Here is a 12,425-nt window from a genome sequence, read left to right as displayed (position 1 = left end):
CGGCGCTCCCTCAGTACCACCCTCCGACAGTGCGGCGCTCCCTCAGTACCACCCTCCGACAGTGCGGCGCTCCCTCAGTACCACCCTCCGACAGTGCGGCGCTCCCTCAGTACCACCCTCCGACAGTGCGGCGCTCCCTCAGTACCACCCTCCGTCAGTGCGGCACTCCCTCAGTACCGCTCCTCCGACAGTGCGGCGCTCCCTCAGTACCACCCTCCGACAGTGCGACACTCCCTCAGTACCGCCCCTCTGACAGTGCGGCGCTCCCTCAGTACCACCCTCCGACAGTGCGGCGCTCCCTCAGTACCGCCCCTCCGACAGTGCGGCGCTCCCTCAGTACCGCCCCTCCGACAGTGCGGCGCTCCCTCAGTACCGCCCCTCCGACAGTGCGGCGCTCCCTCAGTACTGCCCCTCCGACAGTGCGGCGCTCCCTCAGTACCACCCTCCGACAGTGCGGCTCTCCCTCAGTACCGCCCCTCCGACAGTGCGGCGCTCCCTCAGTACCGCCCCTCCGACAGTGCGGCGCTCCCTCAGTACCGCCCTCCGACAGTGCGGCGCTCCCTCAGTACCGCCCCTCCGACAGTGCGGCGCTCCCTCAGTACCGCCCCTCCGACAGTGCGGCGCTCCCTCAGTACCGCCCCTCCGACAGTGCGACGCTCCCTCAGTACCGCCCCTCCGACATTGCGGCGCTCCCTCAGTGCTGGCCCTCCGACAGTGCGGCGCTCCCTCAGTACCGCCCCTCCGACAGTGCGGCGCTCCCTCAGTACCGCCCCTCCGACAGTGCGGCGCTACCTCAGTACTACCCCTCCGACAGTGCGGCGCTCCTTCAGTACTGCCCCTCCGACAGTACGGCGCTCCCTCAGTACCGCCCCTCCGACAGTGCGGCGCTCCCTCAGTACTGCCCCTCCGACAGTACGGCGCTCCCTCAGTACCGCCCCTCCGACAGTGCGGCGCTCCCTCAGTACCGCCCCTCCGACAGTGCGGCGCTCCCTCAGTACCGCCCCTCCGACAGTGCGGCGTTCCCTCAGTACTGCCCCTCCGACAGTGCGGCTCTCCCTCAGTACCGCCCCTCCGACAGTGCGGCGCTCCCTCAGTACCGCCCCTCCGACAGTGCGGCGCTCCCTCAGTACTGCCCCTCCGACAGTGCGGCGCTCCCTCAGTACCGCCCCTCCGACAGTGCGGCCCTCCCTCAGTACCGCCCCTCCGACAGTGCGGCGCTCCCTCAGTACTGCCCCTCTGACAGTGCGGCGCTCCCTCAGTACCGCCCCTCCGACAGTGCGGCGCTCCCTCAGTACCGCCCCTCCGACAGTGCGGCGTTCCCTCAGTACTGCCCCTCCGACAGTGCGGCTCTCCCTCAGTACCGCCCCTCCGACAGTGCGGCGCTCCCTCAGTACCGCCCCTCCGACAGTGCGGCGCTCCCTCAGTACTGCCCCTCCGACAGTGCGGCGCTCCCTCAGTACCGCCCCTCCGACAGTGCGGACCTCCCTCAGTACCGCCCCTCCGACAGTGCGGCGCTCCCTCAGTACTGCCCCTCCGACAGTGCGGCGTTCCCTCAGTACCGCCCCTCCGACAGTGCGGCCCTCCCTCAGTACCACCCCTCCGACAGTGCGGCCCTCCCTCAGTACCACCCCTCCGACAGTGCGGCCCTCCCTCAGTACCACCCCTCCGACAGTGCGGCCCTCCCTCAGTACCGCCCCTCCGACAGTGCGGCGCTGCCTCAGTACCGCCCCTCCGACAGTGCGGCGCTCCCTCAGTACCACCCCTCCGACAGTGCGGCGCTCCCTCAGTACTGCCCCTCCGACAGTGCGGCGCTCCCTCAGTACCGCCCCTCCGACAATGCACTGGATCCGGACCTGCATTCCCAAGGTGCAAGGATCGTGTCGAACCCCTTGGACCTGCCCTGTCCGGTCTAGAACGAGGAAGCTGGACGTTCCCTCGCTGAAAGACTCTCCGGAATACCTAAGCGATGGGGGAAGAGTCCCGCGAAAGCGAAGGAAAGAAGAACCTCTTACCCTGATGAAATTCGCATTGATGTAGTCGGAATATCCTTCGCTCAGGAGCAGAGACAGTGGCACTCGTGTCTGGTCAACTGAAGGAGAAACACAAGGTCCATGGGATCAGATCTGATGCAGGCACCCCCCCCATCGCTCCCACTTTTAACCTTGAATCCGGAGTGACTTAGCCAAAGAGGAGACTGGTATTTCAATGAGCTTTTCTAACGGGTCCCCATCACGATCTGGGACGAGAGGTTGATCTCATGTCCGAGCCTTTCGTCGGGCCTGCGAACAAGGCGGTCTGGCTTTCACCTCACGTGGTTTGCCGGGATGTAACGTTCTTTCGGGTGGGCGCTGACATGAATCAGTCATTCATGAAAGACAGACTTATGAAATAATACTGAGCGGCCTGCGGGTGGCGCTGTCCAGGGAGAGTATAAATACTCGGGCACGGGCCCAGCTTGCGCAGGGACATTCTTAACAGGAACTAGTGAAGGACACAGCTAGACCTCCATGTTGTAAAGCAGTTGATTAAAGCTTTGTTTAACGCTTAGACCAAGTGCCTAGTAGTTTTCATATGGTCAGGCGCCAATTGGCCAACCCCACTCCGGGACATGGGAAGGAGTCGGACTGGGATTGTAAAAAAAAAACCTGACGAGCTCCCTCTGCAGGGTGGTCGCAAGCAAGAGCCAAGGGGTTGGAGGTCAGTGGCGTGGAAATTCGGCCCAGGGAGGAGGGACAGGCCGAGGTCCCGTTTTGTGCGTCAGCCAACCTTTTTCCCCCCCATTTTTCGGCCAACTCGTGACTCCTTCCCTGCACACCCCCCCCCCCCCTGGGGTCTGACAGCAGGGGCTGCCAAGTGAACCGGTTGCTGCCCTCTCCAGACACCGGGTCAACCTCGCGTCGCTGGCATCACCTCATGTCTCCAAGAAGGCAAATGGTATGCTAGGGAGGCATATGGTATGTTGGCCTTCATCGCAAGAGGATAAACATAGAAACATAGAAGATAGGAGCAGGAGTAGGCCATTCGGCCCCTCGAGCCTGCTCCGCCATTCAATGCGATCATGGCTAATCATCCAAATTCAGTACCTGGTCCCTGCTTTCTCCCCATATCCCTTGATCCCTTTAGCCTTAAGAAATATATCCAACTCCTTCTTGAATATATTTAATGAATTGGCCTCTACTGCCTTCTGTGGTAGAGAATTCCACAGGTTCACCACTCTCTGGGTGAAGAAATTCCTCCTAATCTCAGTCCTAAATGGCTTACCCCTTATCCTTAGACTGTGACCCCTGGTTCTGGACTCCCCGACCATCGGGAACATCCTTCCTGCATCTAGTCTGTCTAGTCCTGTTAGAATTTTATAAGTTTCAATGAGATCCCCTCTCATTCTTCTAAACTCCAGCGAGTATAAGCCCAATCGACCCAATCTCTCCTCATACGTCATTCCTGTCATCCCAGGTATCAGTCTGGTGAATCTTCGCTGCACTTCCTCCACGGCAAGAACATCCTTCCTCAAATAAGGCGACCAAAGCTGCACACAATACTCAAGGTGTGGTCTCACCAAGGCCCTGTACAACTGCAGCAAGACATCCTTGCTCCTGTACTCGAATCCTCTCACTATGAAGGCCAACATACCATTTGCCTTCTTAACCACCTGCGTAGAGGAGCAAGGATGTCTTACTACAGTTGTACAGGGCCTTGGTGAGACCACACCTGGAGTACTGTGTGCAGTTTTGGTCTCCTTACCTAAGAAAGGATATACTTGCCATAGAGGGAGTGCAGCGAAGGTTCACCAGACTGATTCCTGGGATGGGCAGGGCTGTCGTATGAGGAGAGATTGGGTCGACTAGGCCTGTATTCACTAGAGTTTAGAAGAACGAGAGGGGATCTCGTGAAAATGTATAAAATTCTGACAGGGCTAGACAGACTGGATGCAGGGAGGATGTTTCCCCTGGCTTGGGGGGGTCTAGAACGAGGGGTCACAGTCTCAGGATACGGGGTAGGACATTTAGGACTGAGATGAGGAGAAATGTCTTCACTCAGAGGGCGGTGAACCTGTGGAATTCTCTACCACAGAAGGCTGTGGAGGCCAAGTCACTGAATATATTTAAGAAGGAGATCGATAGATTTCTAGACACAAAAGGCATCAAGGGGTATGGGGAGAGAGCGGGAATATGGCATTGAGATAGAGGATCGGCCATGATCATATTGAATGGCGGAGCAGGCTCGAAGGGCCGAATGGCCTACTCCTGCTCCTGTTTTTCTATGTTTCTATGTTTCAGGCCGATCGGAAGTACCCAAGACAAGCCGATGCTCAGAACGTTGTCTGAAATTGTCAATGGGGACCAGGTTCAGTGGCAGGCCCTTTATTGCACCGATCCCCTCTCTCGCTGCATCGTTCCGGCCCCTACCCATCTTAAATTCAACCCAGAGGAGGCTGCAGCTTCCAACAAACAGCCTTCCCAAGCCAACTAGCCAATATTCCGTGATCCTGATGGACACCTTGCTGGAAAAAACTCAGTCCTGTTTCGGAAACCCTTTACCCACACTCCACCCGATGCTTAACCCTTGTTAGAATCCTAGAAATGTACGCCATGGAAGGAGGGCATTCGGCCCATCGAGCCTGTGCTGGCCGACAAAGAGCCATCCCAGCCTCATCCCACTTCCCAGCTCTTGATCCGTAACCTTGTAGGCCACGACACTTCACGTGCATATCCAAGTACTTTTTGAGAAAGCGGTTAAAAGAAAAACTTACGGGATCCTGGGCTTCATAAACAGAGGCATCGAGTACAAAAGCAAGGAAGTTATGATGAACCTTTATAAAACACTGGTTCGGCCTCAACTGGAGTATTGTGTCCAATTCTGGGCCCCGCACTTTAGGAAGGATGTGAAGGCCTTAGAGAGGGTGCAGAGGAGATTGTCCAGAATGGTACCAGGGATGAGGGACTTCAGTGATGTGGAGAGACTGGAGAAGCTGGGGTTGTTCTCCTTAGAGCAGAGAAGGTTAAGGGGAGATTGACCAGAATGGTACCAGGGATGAGGGACTTCAGTGATGTGGAGAGACTGGAGAAGCTGGGGTTGTTCTCCTTAGAGCAGAGAAGGTTAAGGGGAGATTGACCAGAATGGTACCAGGGATGAGGGACTTCAGTGATGTGAAGAGACTGGAGAAGCTGGGATTGTTCTCCTTAGAGCAGAGACGGTTAAGGGGAGATTGACCAGAATGGTACCAGGGATAAGGGACTTCAGTGATGTGGAGAGACTGGAGAAGCTGGGATTGTTCTCCTTAGAGCAGAGAAGGTTAAGGGGAGATTGACCAGAATGGTACCAGGGATGAGGGACTTCAGTGATGTGAAGAGACTGGAGAAGCTGGGGTTGTTCTCCTTAGAGCAGAGACGGTTAAGGGGAGATTGACCAGAATGGTGCCAGGGATGAGGGACTTCAGTGATGTGGAGAGACTGGAGAAGCTGGGGTTGTTCTCCTTAGAGCAGAGAAGGTTAAGGGAAGATTGACCAGAATGATACCAGGGATGAGGGACTTCAGTGATGTGGAGAGACTGGAGAAGCTGGGGTTGTTCTCCTTGGAGCAGAGAAGGTTAAGGGGAGATTGACCAGAATGGTACCAGGGATGAGGGACTTCAGTGATGTGGAGAGACTGGAGAAGCTGGGGTTGTTCTCCTTAGAGCAGAGAAGGTTGAGAGGAGATTTGATCGAGGTGTTCAAAATCATGAGCGGTTTGGACAGAGTAGGTAGAGAGAAACTGTTCCCATTGGCGGAAGGGTCGAGAAGCAGAGGGCACAGATTTAAGGTGATTGGCAGAAGAACCAAAGGCGACATGGGGAAAACTTTTTTACGCAGCGAGTGGTTAGGATCTGGAATGCACTGCCTGAGAGGGCGGTGGAGGCAGATTCAATCGTGGCTTTCAAAAGGGAATTGGATAAGTATCTGAAGGAAAAACATTTGCAGGGCTACGGGGAAAGGGCGGGCGAGTGGGACGAGCTGAAATGTTCTTGCAGAGAGCCGGCACGGGCTCGACGGGCCGAATGGCCACCTTCTGTGCTGTAACCATCCTATGATTCTATAAATGTGATGAGGGTTTCTGCTTCGACCACCCTTTCAGGCAGTGAGTTCCAGACCCCCACCACCCTCTGGGTGAAGAAAGTTCTCCTCAACTCCCCTCTAATCCTTCTCCCAATGACTTTAAATCTCTGCCCCCCTGGCTATTGACCCCTCTGCTCAGGGAAATAGGTCCTTCCTATCCACTCTATCCAGGCCCCTCATCATTTTATACACCTCGATTAAATCTCCCCTCAGCCTCCTCTGTTCCAAAGAAAACAACCCCAGCCTCTCCAATCCTTCCTCATCACTAAAATTCCCCAGTCCCGGCAACATCCTCGTAAATCTCCTCTGCACCCTCTCTAGTGCGATCACATCCTTCCTGTAATGTGGCGACCAGAACTGTACGCAGTATTCCAGCTGTGGCCTAACTAGTGTTAACATAGAAACATAGAAGATAGGAGCAGGAGTCGGCCATTCGGCCCCTCGAGCCTGCTCCGCCATTTAATAAGATCATGGCTGATCATCCAAATTCAGTACCCTGTCGCTGCCTTCTCCCCATATCCTTTGATCCCTTTAGCCTTAAGAAATATATCTAACTCCTTCCTGAATATATTTAATGAATTGGCCTCTACTGTCTTCTGTGGTAGAGAATTCCACAGGTTCACCACTCTCTGGGTGAAGAAATTCCTCCTCATCTCTGTCCTAAATGGCTTACCCCTTATCCTTGGACTGTGACCCCTGGTTCTGGACTCCCCCGCCATCGGGAACATCCTCCCTGCATCTAGTCTGTTAGAATTTTATAAGTTTCAATGAGATCCCCTCTCATTCTTCTAAACTCCAGCGAATATAAGCCTAATCGACCCAATCTCTAGCATAACCTCCCTTGTTTGGGAACCCAATCCCTCACACCGTGCCCAAGACCCCAACCCTTGGCCAAGAACCCTTCTCCCCCACAACCACGCCCAGCCTTGGCCCGCTCGGTGTGCCTTACAGGGCAGGATGTCCTTGTAGCGATTCTTCTTGATGTTCTCTCGCACCTTGCCCGCCTCGGTGCGGAACTCCGGTTGGTCGCTGATCGACGCCAGGTGCTTCTTGATGTCCTGCGTGAGAGAAACACACGGCACAGGTGAGTGGCGACGGGTTCGGAGCGGCAACGGGTTCACTTCCGATCGTTTCTTAGTTCGTTCCCTCACCCCGCCCCCTGGGGATGGAGCCTGGGCCTTTTCCGCTCAGTGTGTGTGGGGAGTGGCGGGCGGTGTGGCGGGGGGGCTCGGTCCAGTATTGCCCACCCCACTCTCTCATAAATCAGGAGAGACAACTCCTCAGATAACGAAGCAGTCCGTGCCCGCATGCGACAAGACCTGGACGACGTTCAGGCTTGGGCTGATAAGTGGCAGGTAACATTCGCGCCACAGAAGTGCCAGCCAATGACTATCTCCAACAAGCGAGAGTCTAACCACCGCCCCTTGACATTCAACGGCATTACCATCGCCGAATCCCCCACCATCAACATCCTGGGGGTCACCACTGACCATTGACTGGACCAGCCACATAAATACCGTGCCAACAAGAGCAGGTCAGAGGCTGGGTATTCTGAGGCGAGTGCCTCACCTCCTGACTCCCCAAAGCCTTTCCACCATCTACAAGGCACAAGTCAGGAGTGTGATGGAATACTCTCCACTTGCCTGGATGAGTTGCAGCTCCAACAACACTCGAGAAGCTCGACACCATCCAGGACAAAGCAGCCCGCCTGATTGGCACCCCGTCCACCACCTTAAACATTCACTCCCTCCACCACCAGTGCACCGTGGCTGCAGTGTGCACCATCTACAAGATGCACTGCAGCAACTCGCCAAGGCTTCTTCGGCAGCACCTCCCAAACCCGCCACCTCTTCCACCTAGAAGGATGAGGGCAGCAAGTGCACGGGAACACCGCCACCTCCAAGTTCCCCTCCAAGTCACACACACCATCCTGACTTGGAAATATATCGGCCGTTTGTTGTGGAGTATTTTAAACCAACACTCGACACAAGGTTTTCAGATCGATAGTCAAGTTGTCTTTATTACTCCGGTGGGGAGACAGTCTGCTCTGTCTTTAGCCAGACTTCTCCAAATTGCTACAGCAAACACTACATTGTTATACATTAAAATAAGCATGGCGGCCTCGTGCACAATTCATTCCCGCAACCTGATTGGATCTTGGCCCGCATGCACCTTCACGGATTGGGTTACATGTCCGAAGGTAAACATGTGTAAGCTGCCTCCTCAATCATTCACTCAAACTGCTGAATGCTGATTTAAAAAAAATACCTTTGAAGTATGCGACCCAGATAACAAACCCCTCAGGGCAACTGAAGTGCTAAACATCATGGGCTGGATTTTCATTGAGGAGGCGGGTCTACAACTTTTGGGGTTGTAGTCCCGCCTCCATCGAGTTGTGGCCAACCCACGTGATTTTCACTTGATTGACCTTCAGGCCAATTAAGGGCCACCCGGCAACAGGTGACATCACAGATTGATATTTCATCTGTCAAGAACTTTTGACAGATGAAATATCAACGTTTCACAGCTCTTTGAAGCTGTCAAACACTGACAATCTGTATTCTAAGTTAATTCCTTCCTCTCAGGATGATTTAGAGATCTCTCCAGAACAGAAAGCTGAATGCTGCAACTTTTGACAGATCGCGGCCATTCTGCTTTCTGTGCCGGTGAGATGAGGGACTCCCGAGACCTGAAGGAAGGAAGGCTGTAAAGGTAAGTAAAACTTCTTTAAACACTTTACACACACCAAACACACCTACCTCTGCACTCATGCACCCATCACTCACCTGAACACCGGACATCTCGACCCCTCCAAGCCCTTCATCCCGACGGCCCGCCTCACTAACTTGGCGTGGTTTGGAGCTGTCAGGAATCCCACACTTCAGGAATGAAAATAGGGATTAGGCTAAAAACTGCCTGTTAACAGGCAGTTAATTGGCACGAATCCCCTTCCCACCTCGGGGAGGCGGGACCCAGTGCGGGGCGGGTACCTGCCTCCTTTGAAGCTGGCATGGAGGCGGGTTGGGGGCGGGATGGGTTTGGGACCCCTGATTTCGGGATTTTAACCCCCCACACACCTCCAATCCTGCCTTCACCGCCCAATGAAAATCCTGCCCCATGTCTCAACTGAGTTGTTTTTAGTCTTCAAAGGTCAGTTATCTTGACCACACCTTATGGATGTGGCCTTTCATGTTAGCAACTGTCTCTCTTACACCATCCTGTGAGCTGCCAGCGATGTTTTTTAAACTCTTTTCCCCACTGCACCGATCCTTCATCGTCGCTGGGTCAAAATCCTGGAACTCCCTCCCTAACAGCGCTGTGGGAGCACCTTCACCACACGGGACTGCAGCGGTTCAAGAAGACGGCTCACCACCACCTTCTCAAGGGCGATTAGGGATGGGCAATAAATGCTGGGCCTCGCCAGCGACGCCCACATCCCATAAAACAAATTTTAAACAACCACTTCAAAATCGTGAGATTTGGTACAAAATTGATATTTTCTTCCCCCCCCCCACCAACGACCCCTTCCGATTTCTGATGTGAGAACACAAGAATTAGGAGCAGGAGTCGGCCATTCGGTCCCTCGAGTCTGCTCCGCCATTCAATAAGATCACGGCTGATCTTCGACCTCGTCTGAGGAAGGACGTTCTTGCCATGGAGGGAGTGCAGCGAAGATTCACCAGGCTGATACCTGGGATGGCAGGAATGACGTATGAGGAGAGACTGGGTCGATTGGGCTTATATTAAACATAGAAACATAGAAGATAGGAGCAGGAGGAGGCCATTCAGCCCCTCGAGCCCACTCCGCCATCTAATGAGATCATGGCTGATCATCCAAATTCGCTGGAGTTTAGAAGAATGAGAGGGGATCTCATTGAAACTTATAAAATTCTAACAGGACTAGACAGACTAGATGCAGGAAGGATGTTCCCGATGGTCGGGGAGTCCAGAACCAGGGGTCACAGTCTAAGGATAAGGGGTAAGCCATTTAGGACAGAGATGAGGAGGAATTTCTTCACCCAGAGAGTGGTGAACCTGTGGAATTCTCTACCACAGAAGGCAGTAGAGGCCAATTCAAAAAGGAGTTGGATATATTTCTTAAGGCTAAAGGGATCAAGGGATATGGGGAGAAAGCAGGGACCGGGTACTGAATTTGGATGAACAGCCATGATCTCATTGAATGGCGGAGCAGGTTCGAGGGGCCGAATGGCCTACTCCTGCTCCTATCTTCTATGTTTCATCTCCGCTTTCCCGCCCCGATCCCCGTCTCCCTCGGCTGCCCTCGAGTCCCAACCGCCGGTTTAATGAGGGGAAAAACGTCTTTGATTGTAAATGATTTCTCAAGTTAATTCGCGTCCACGAGAAAGAGTCTCACAGAGAGACTAACAGGAGGTCAGACTTTGGACTGTCACCTCTCTGTGTGCACCCCAGTGGACCGCTTATTTTACAGAATTGCATCTCAGCAGGACAGACTTTATTGCAATAGCAAAATACTGCGGATGCTGGAAATCCGAAATAACAACAGAAAACGCTGGAAAAACTCAGCAGGTCAGGGCAACATCCGTGGAGAGAAATTAGAGTCGACGTTTCGGGTCAAACCCTTTTTCAAAACTGGCAAGGAAATGCAATAAATCGAAAGGCAGGGCTGGGGAGGGAACAAAAGAAGTGAATAGACATTAAGAGGTATTCAAAACCAGACGAGATGGTGAAACCGAGTCAATTCAATTCAATTTTATTTGCCATATGTAACCAGTACAAGTACAATTACAATGGAATGCTTACTCCCTGTAGGGATGCGTCAGCTATGCACACAGCGCCGTGTGCAGAAAGTCAATACTATGGCCCAGTAATTCCCGTCGGGGGCTTGCCGCGCGTGCAAGCCCCCGATGTGCACTTACCCGGCGCGCCGACATCTGAAACCTGGCCCGCAGTGGATTCCCTGTCAGTGGCCCGGTTCTGATCCCGGCGCGCTGTGCTAACCTGACCCAGCGGCGTAGTTAGTGCGATGTGCCGGCTGGGATCAGGTGAGCACTGTTCAGCCAATCAGGGGAGGGGAAACTTCATTCATAAGTTTGATAGTAAAGACTGTCAAACTCATGAAAAGTACGGCACCCCAAAACACTACTTAAACTTTAAATAAAATTTTTAAAAGCATCCCAATAATTAAATTAACTATGAATAACTTTAAAAAACTATTTTAAACAATTAATCAAATTTTTGAAAAAACTAAACTTACCTTACTGTAGATTCTTTAAAAATAATAAACCTGTGGAAAAAAAAATTCTAAATTGTACTAAAAGACCACGGCCTAGAAATTAGGTATAGCCCCGCCAGGTCTTTAGCGCCCGAAATTTAGCGCTCGGCCGGATTCCCGTAGCACCTGCCTGAAATTCAGTTGCGCCGCCCCAACACGGAGGCGGGCGCTATTGGAGGGTTTGGCCGCCTCGTTTGGGGCGAAGAATGTCAGTTTCAGGCGTCCAGCTGCCGCTGCGGCACCCGATGCGGTGCGGCAGGCTGGGGTACTGCAGGCCTCCTCCTTCTCTTAAGGAGGAGCTGCCTGCAGCCGTGAGATCGCCGCTGGATTCCCCCGGCAAATGAGCCCGGCACCACGGAGAAGTGCCGGGCTCGCGGGAGTGACACACCAATGCCGCGGGGGGGGTGGTGCAGGAGTCTGGGGAGGGAGGTGCGGCCAGGCGGCCGCCGGGAAAGCGGCCGGCCGCCCCTCCACCTTTATGCGCCGGCCTCTCGGCGCTGCAAGGCACCGATTTGCAAACGCTGTTTGCGGCCGCCACGGGAGAGGCGGCCGCAACTGAATTTGGCGGTCGGACCGGAATTGCACTGGAACCGGGGCGCTGCGCACACCGATGACGTCATCGGTGCCGGCGCAGCGCTACCGGCTAACGTCGATGTTACGGACCAACTGAATTTCGGGCGCGAAAAAACTTCCGGCGCAAACCACTCTATAGCCCATAAGTGGGCGCAAACGCGACTGAATTTCTAGGCCCACTTACCTGTAAAACTAAGTACTTACGTGTGGTTTTTCAATGCGTAAAAACCGGAGGCCTTTACACACGCGCAAATCTGTAAAAATACAGGAAATCCAAGTCGCACGCGCTGCCCAATACCGCGCATGCGTTCAGCCTCTTAACCCCTTGGGTCAGACGACAGGAAATGCTGGTTTTCAGCGCATGCGCTGTGCATGCTGAAAACCGGCAATTCCTCCGGGCACACGCGTGAGTACCCTGACCATACTCACGCGTTGTGACAGGAATTACTGGGCCAATGGCTTCCCGTGGCAGTGGGAGCACGATGTCCCTCGCCGCGGCCTCCTCC

At 54.1% G+C, this 12,425-nt stretch overlaps 1 protein-coding gene across 1 annotated transcript in view; it reads right to left on the bottom strand.

Moving 5' to 3' along the window:
- The window catches only part of LOC147086839 (tyrosine-protein phosphatase non-receptor type 18-like), a 110,471-nt gene that overhangs the window by 64,274 nt on the left and 33,772 nt on the right, over nucleotides 1-12,425 (bottom strand). Inside the window, exons 2-3 of the mRNA XM_085978335.1 lie at nucleotides 7,042-7,150; nucleotides 2,013-2,089 (exon numbers count right to left, since the gene is read on the bottom strand). Coding sequence (XP_085834461.1) covers nucleotides 2,013-2,089; nucleotides 7,042-7,150 — 186 coding nt within the window. The remainder of the gene's footprint in view (nucleotides 1-2,012; nucleotides 2,090-7,041; nucleotides 7,151-12,425) is intronic.

The sequence above is a fragment of the Somniosus microcephalus genome, unplaced genomic scaffold, assembly GCF_052327205.1.
Source record: "Somniosus microcephalus isolate GS21.2 unplaced genomic scaffold, FLI_Smic_1.0 unresolved_chr7, whole genome shotgun sequence".
NCBI classification, from domain to species: Eukaryota; Metazoa; Chordata; class Chondrichthyes; order Squaliformes; family Somniosidae; genus Somniosus; species Somniosus microcephalus.
The sequence above is the reverse complement of the archived record's forward strand: the minus strand, read 5'-3'. Positions and strand labels throughout refer to the sequence as shown.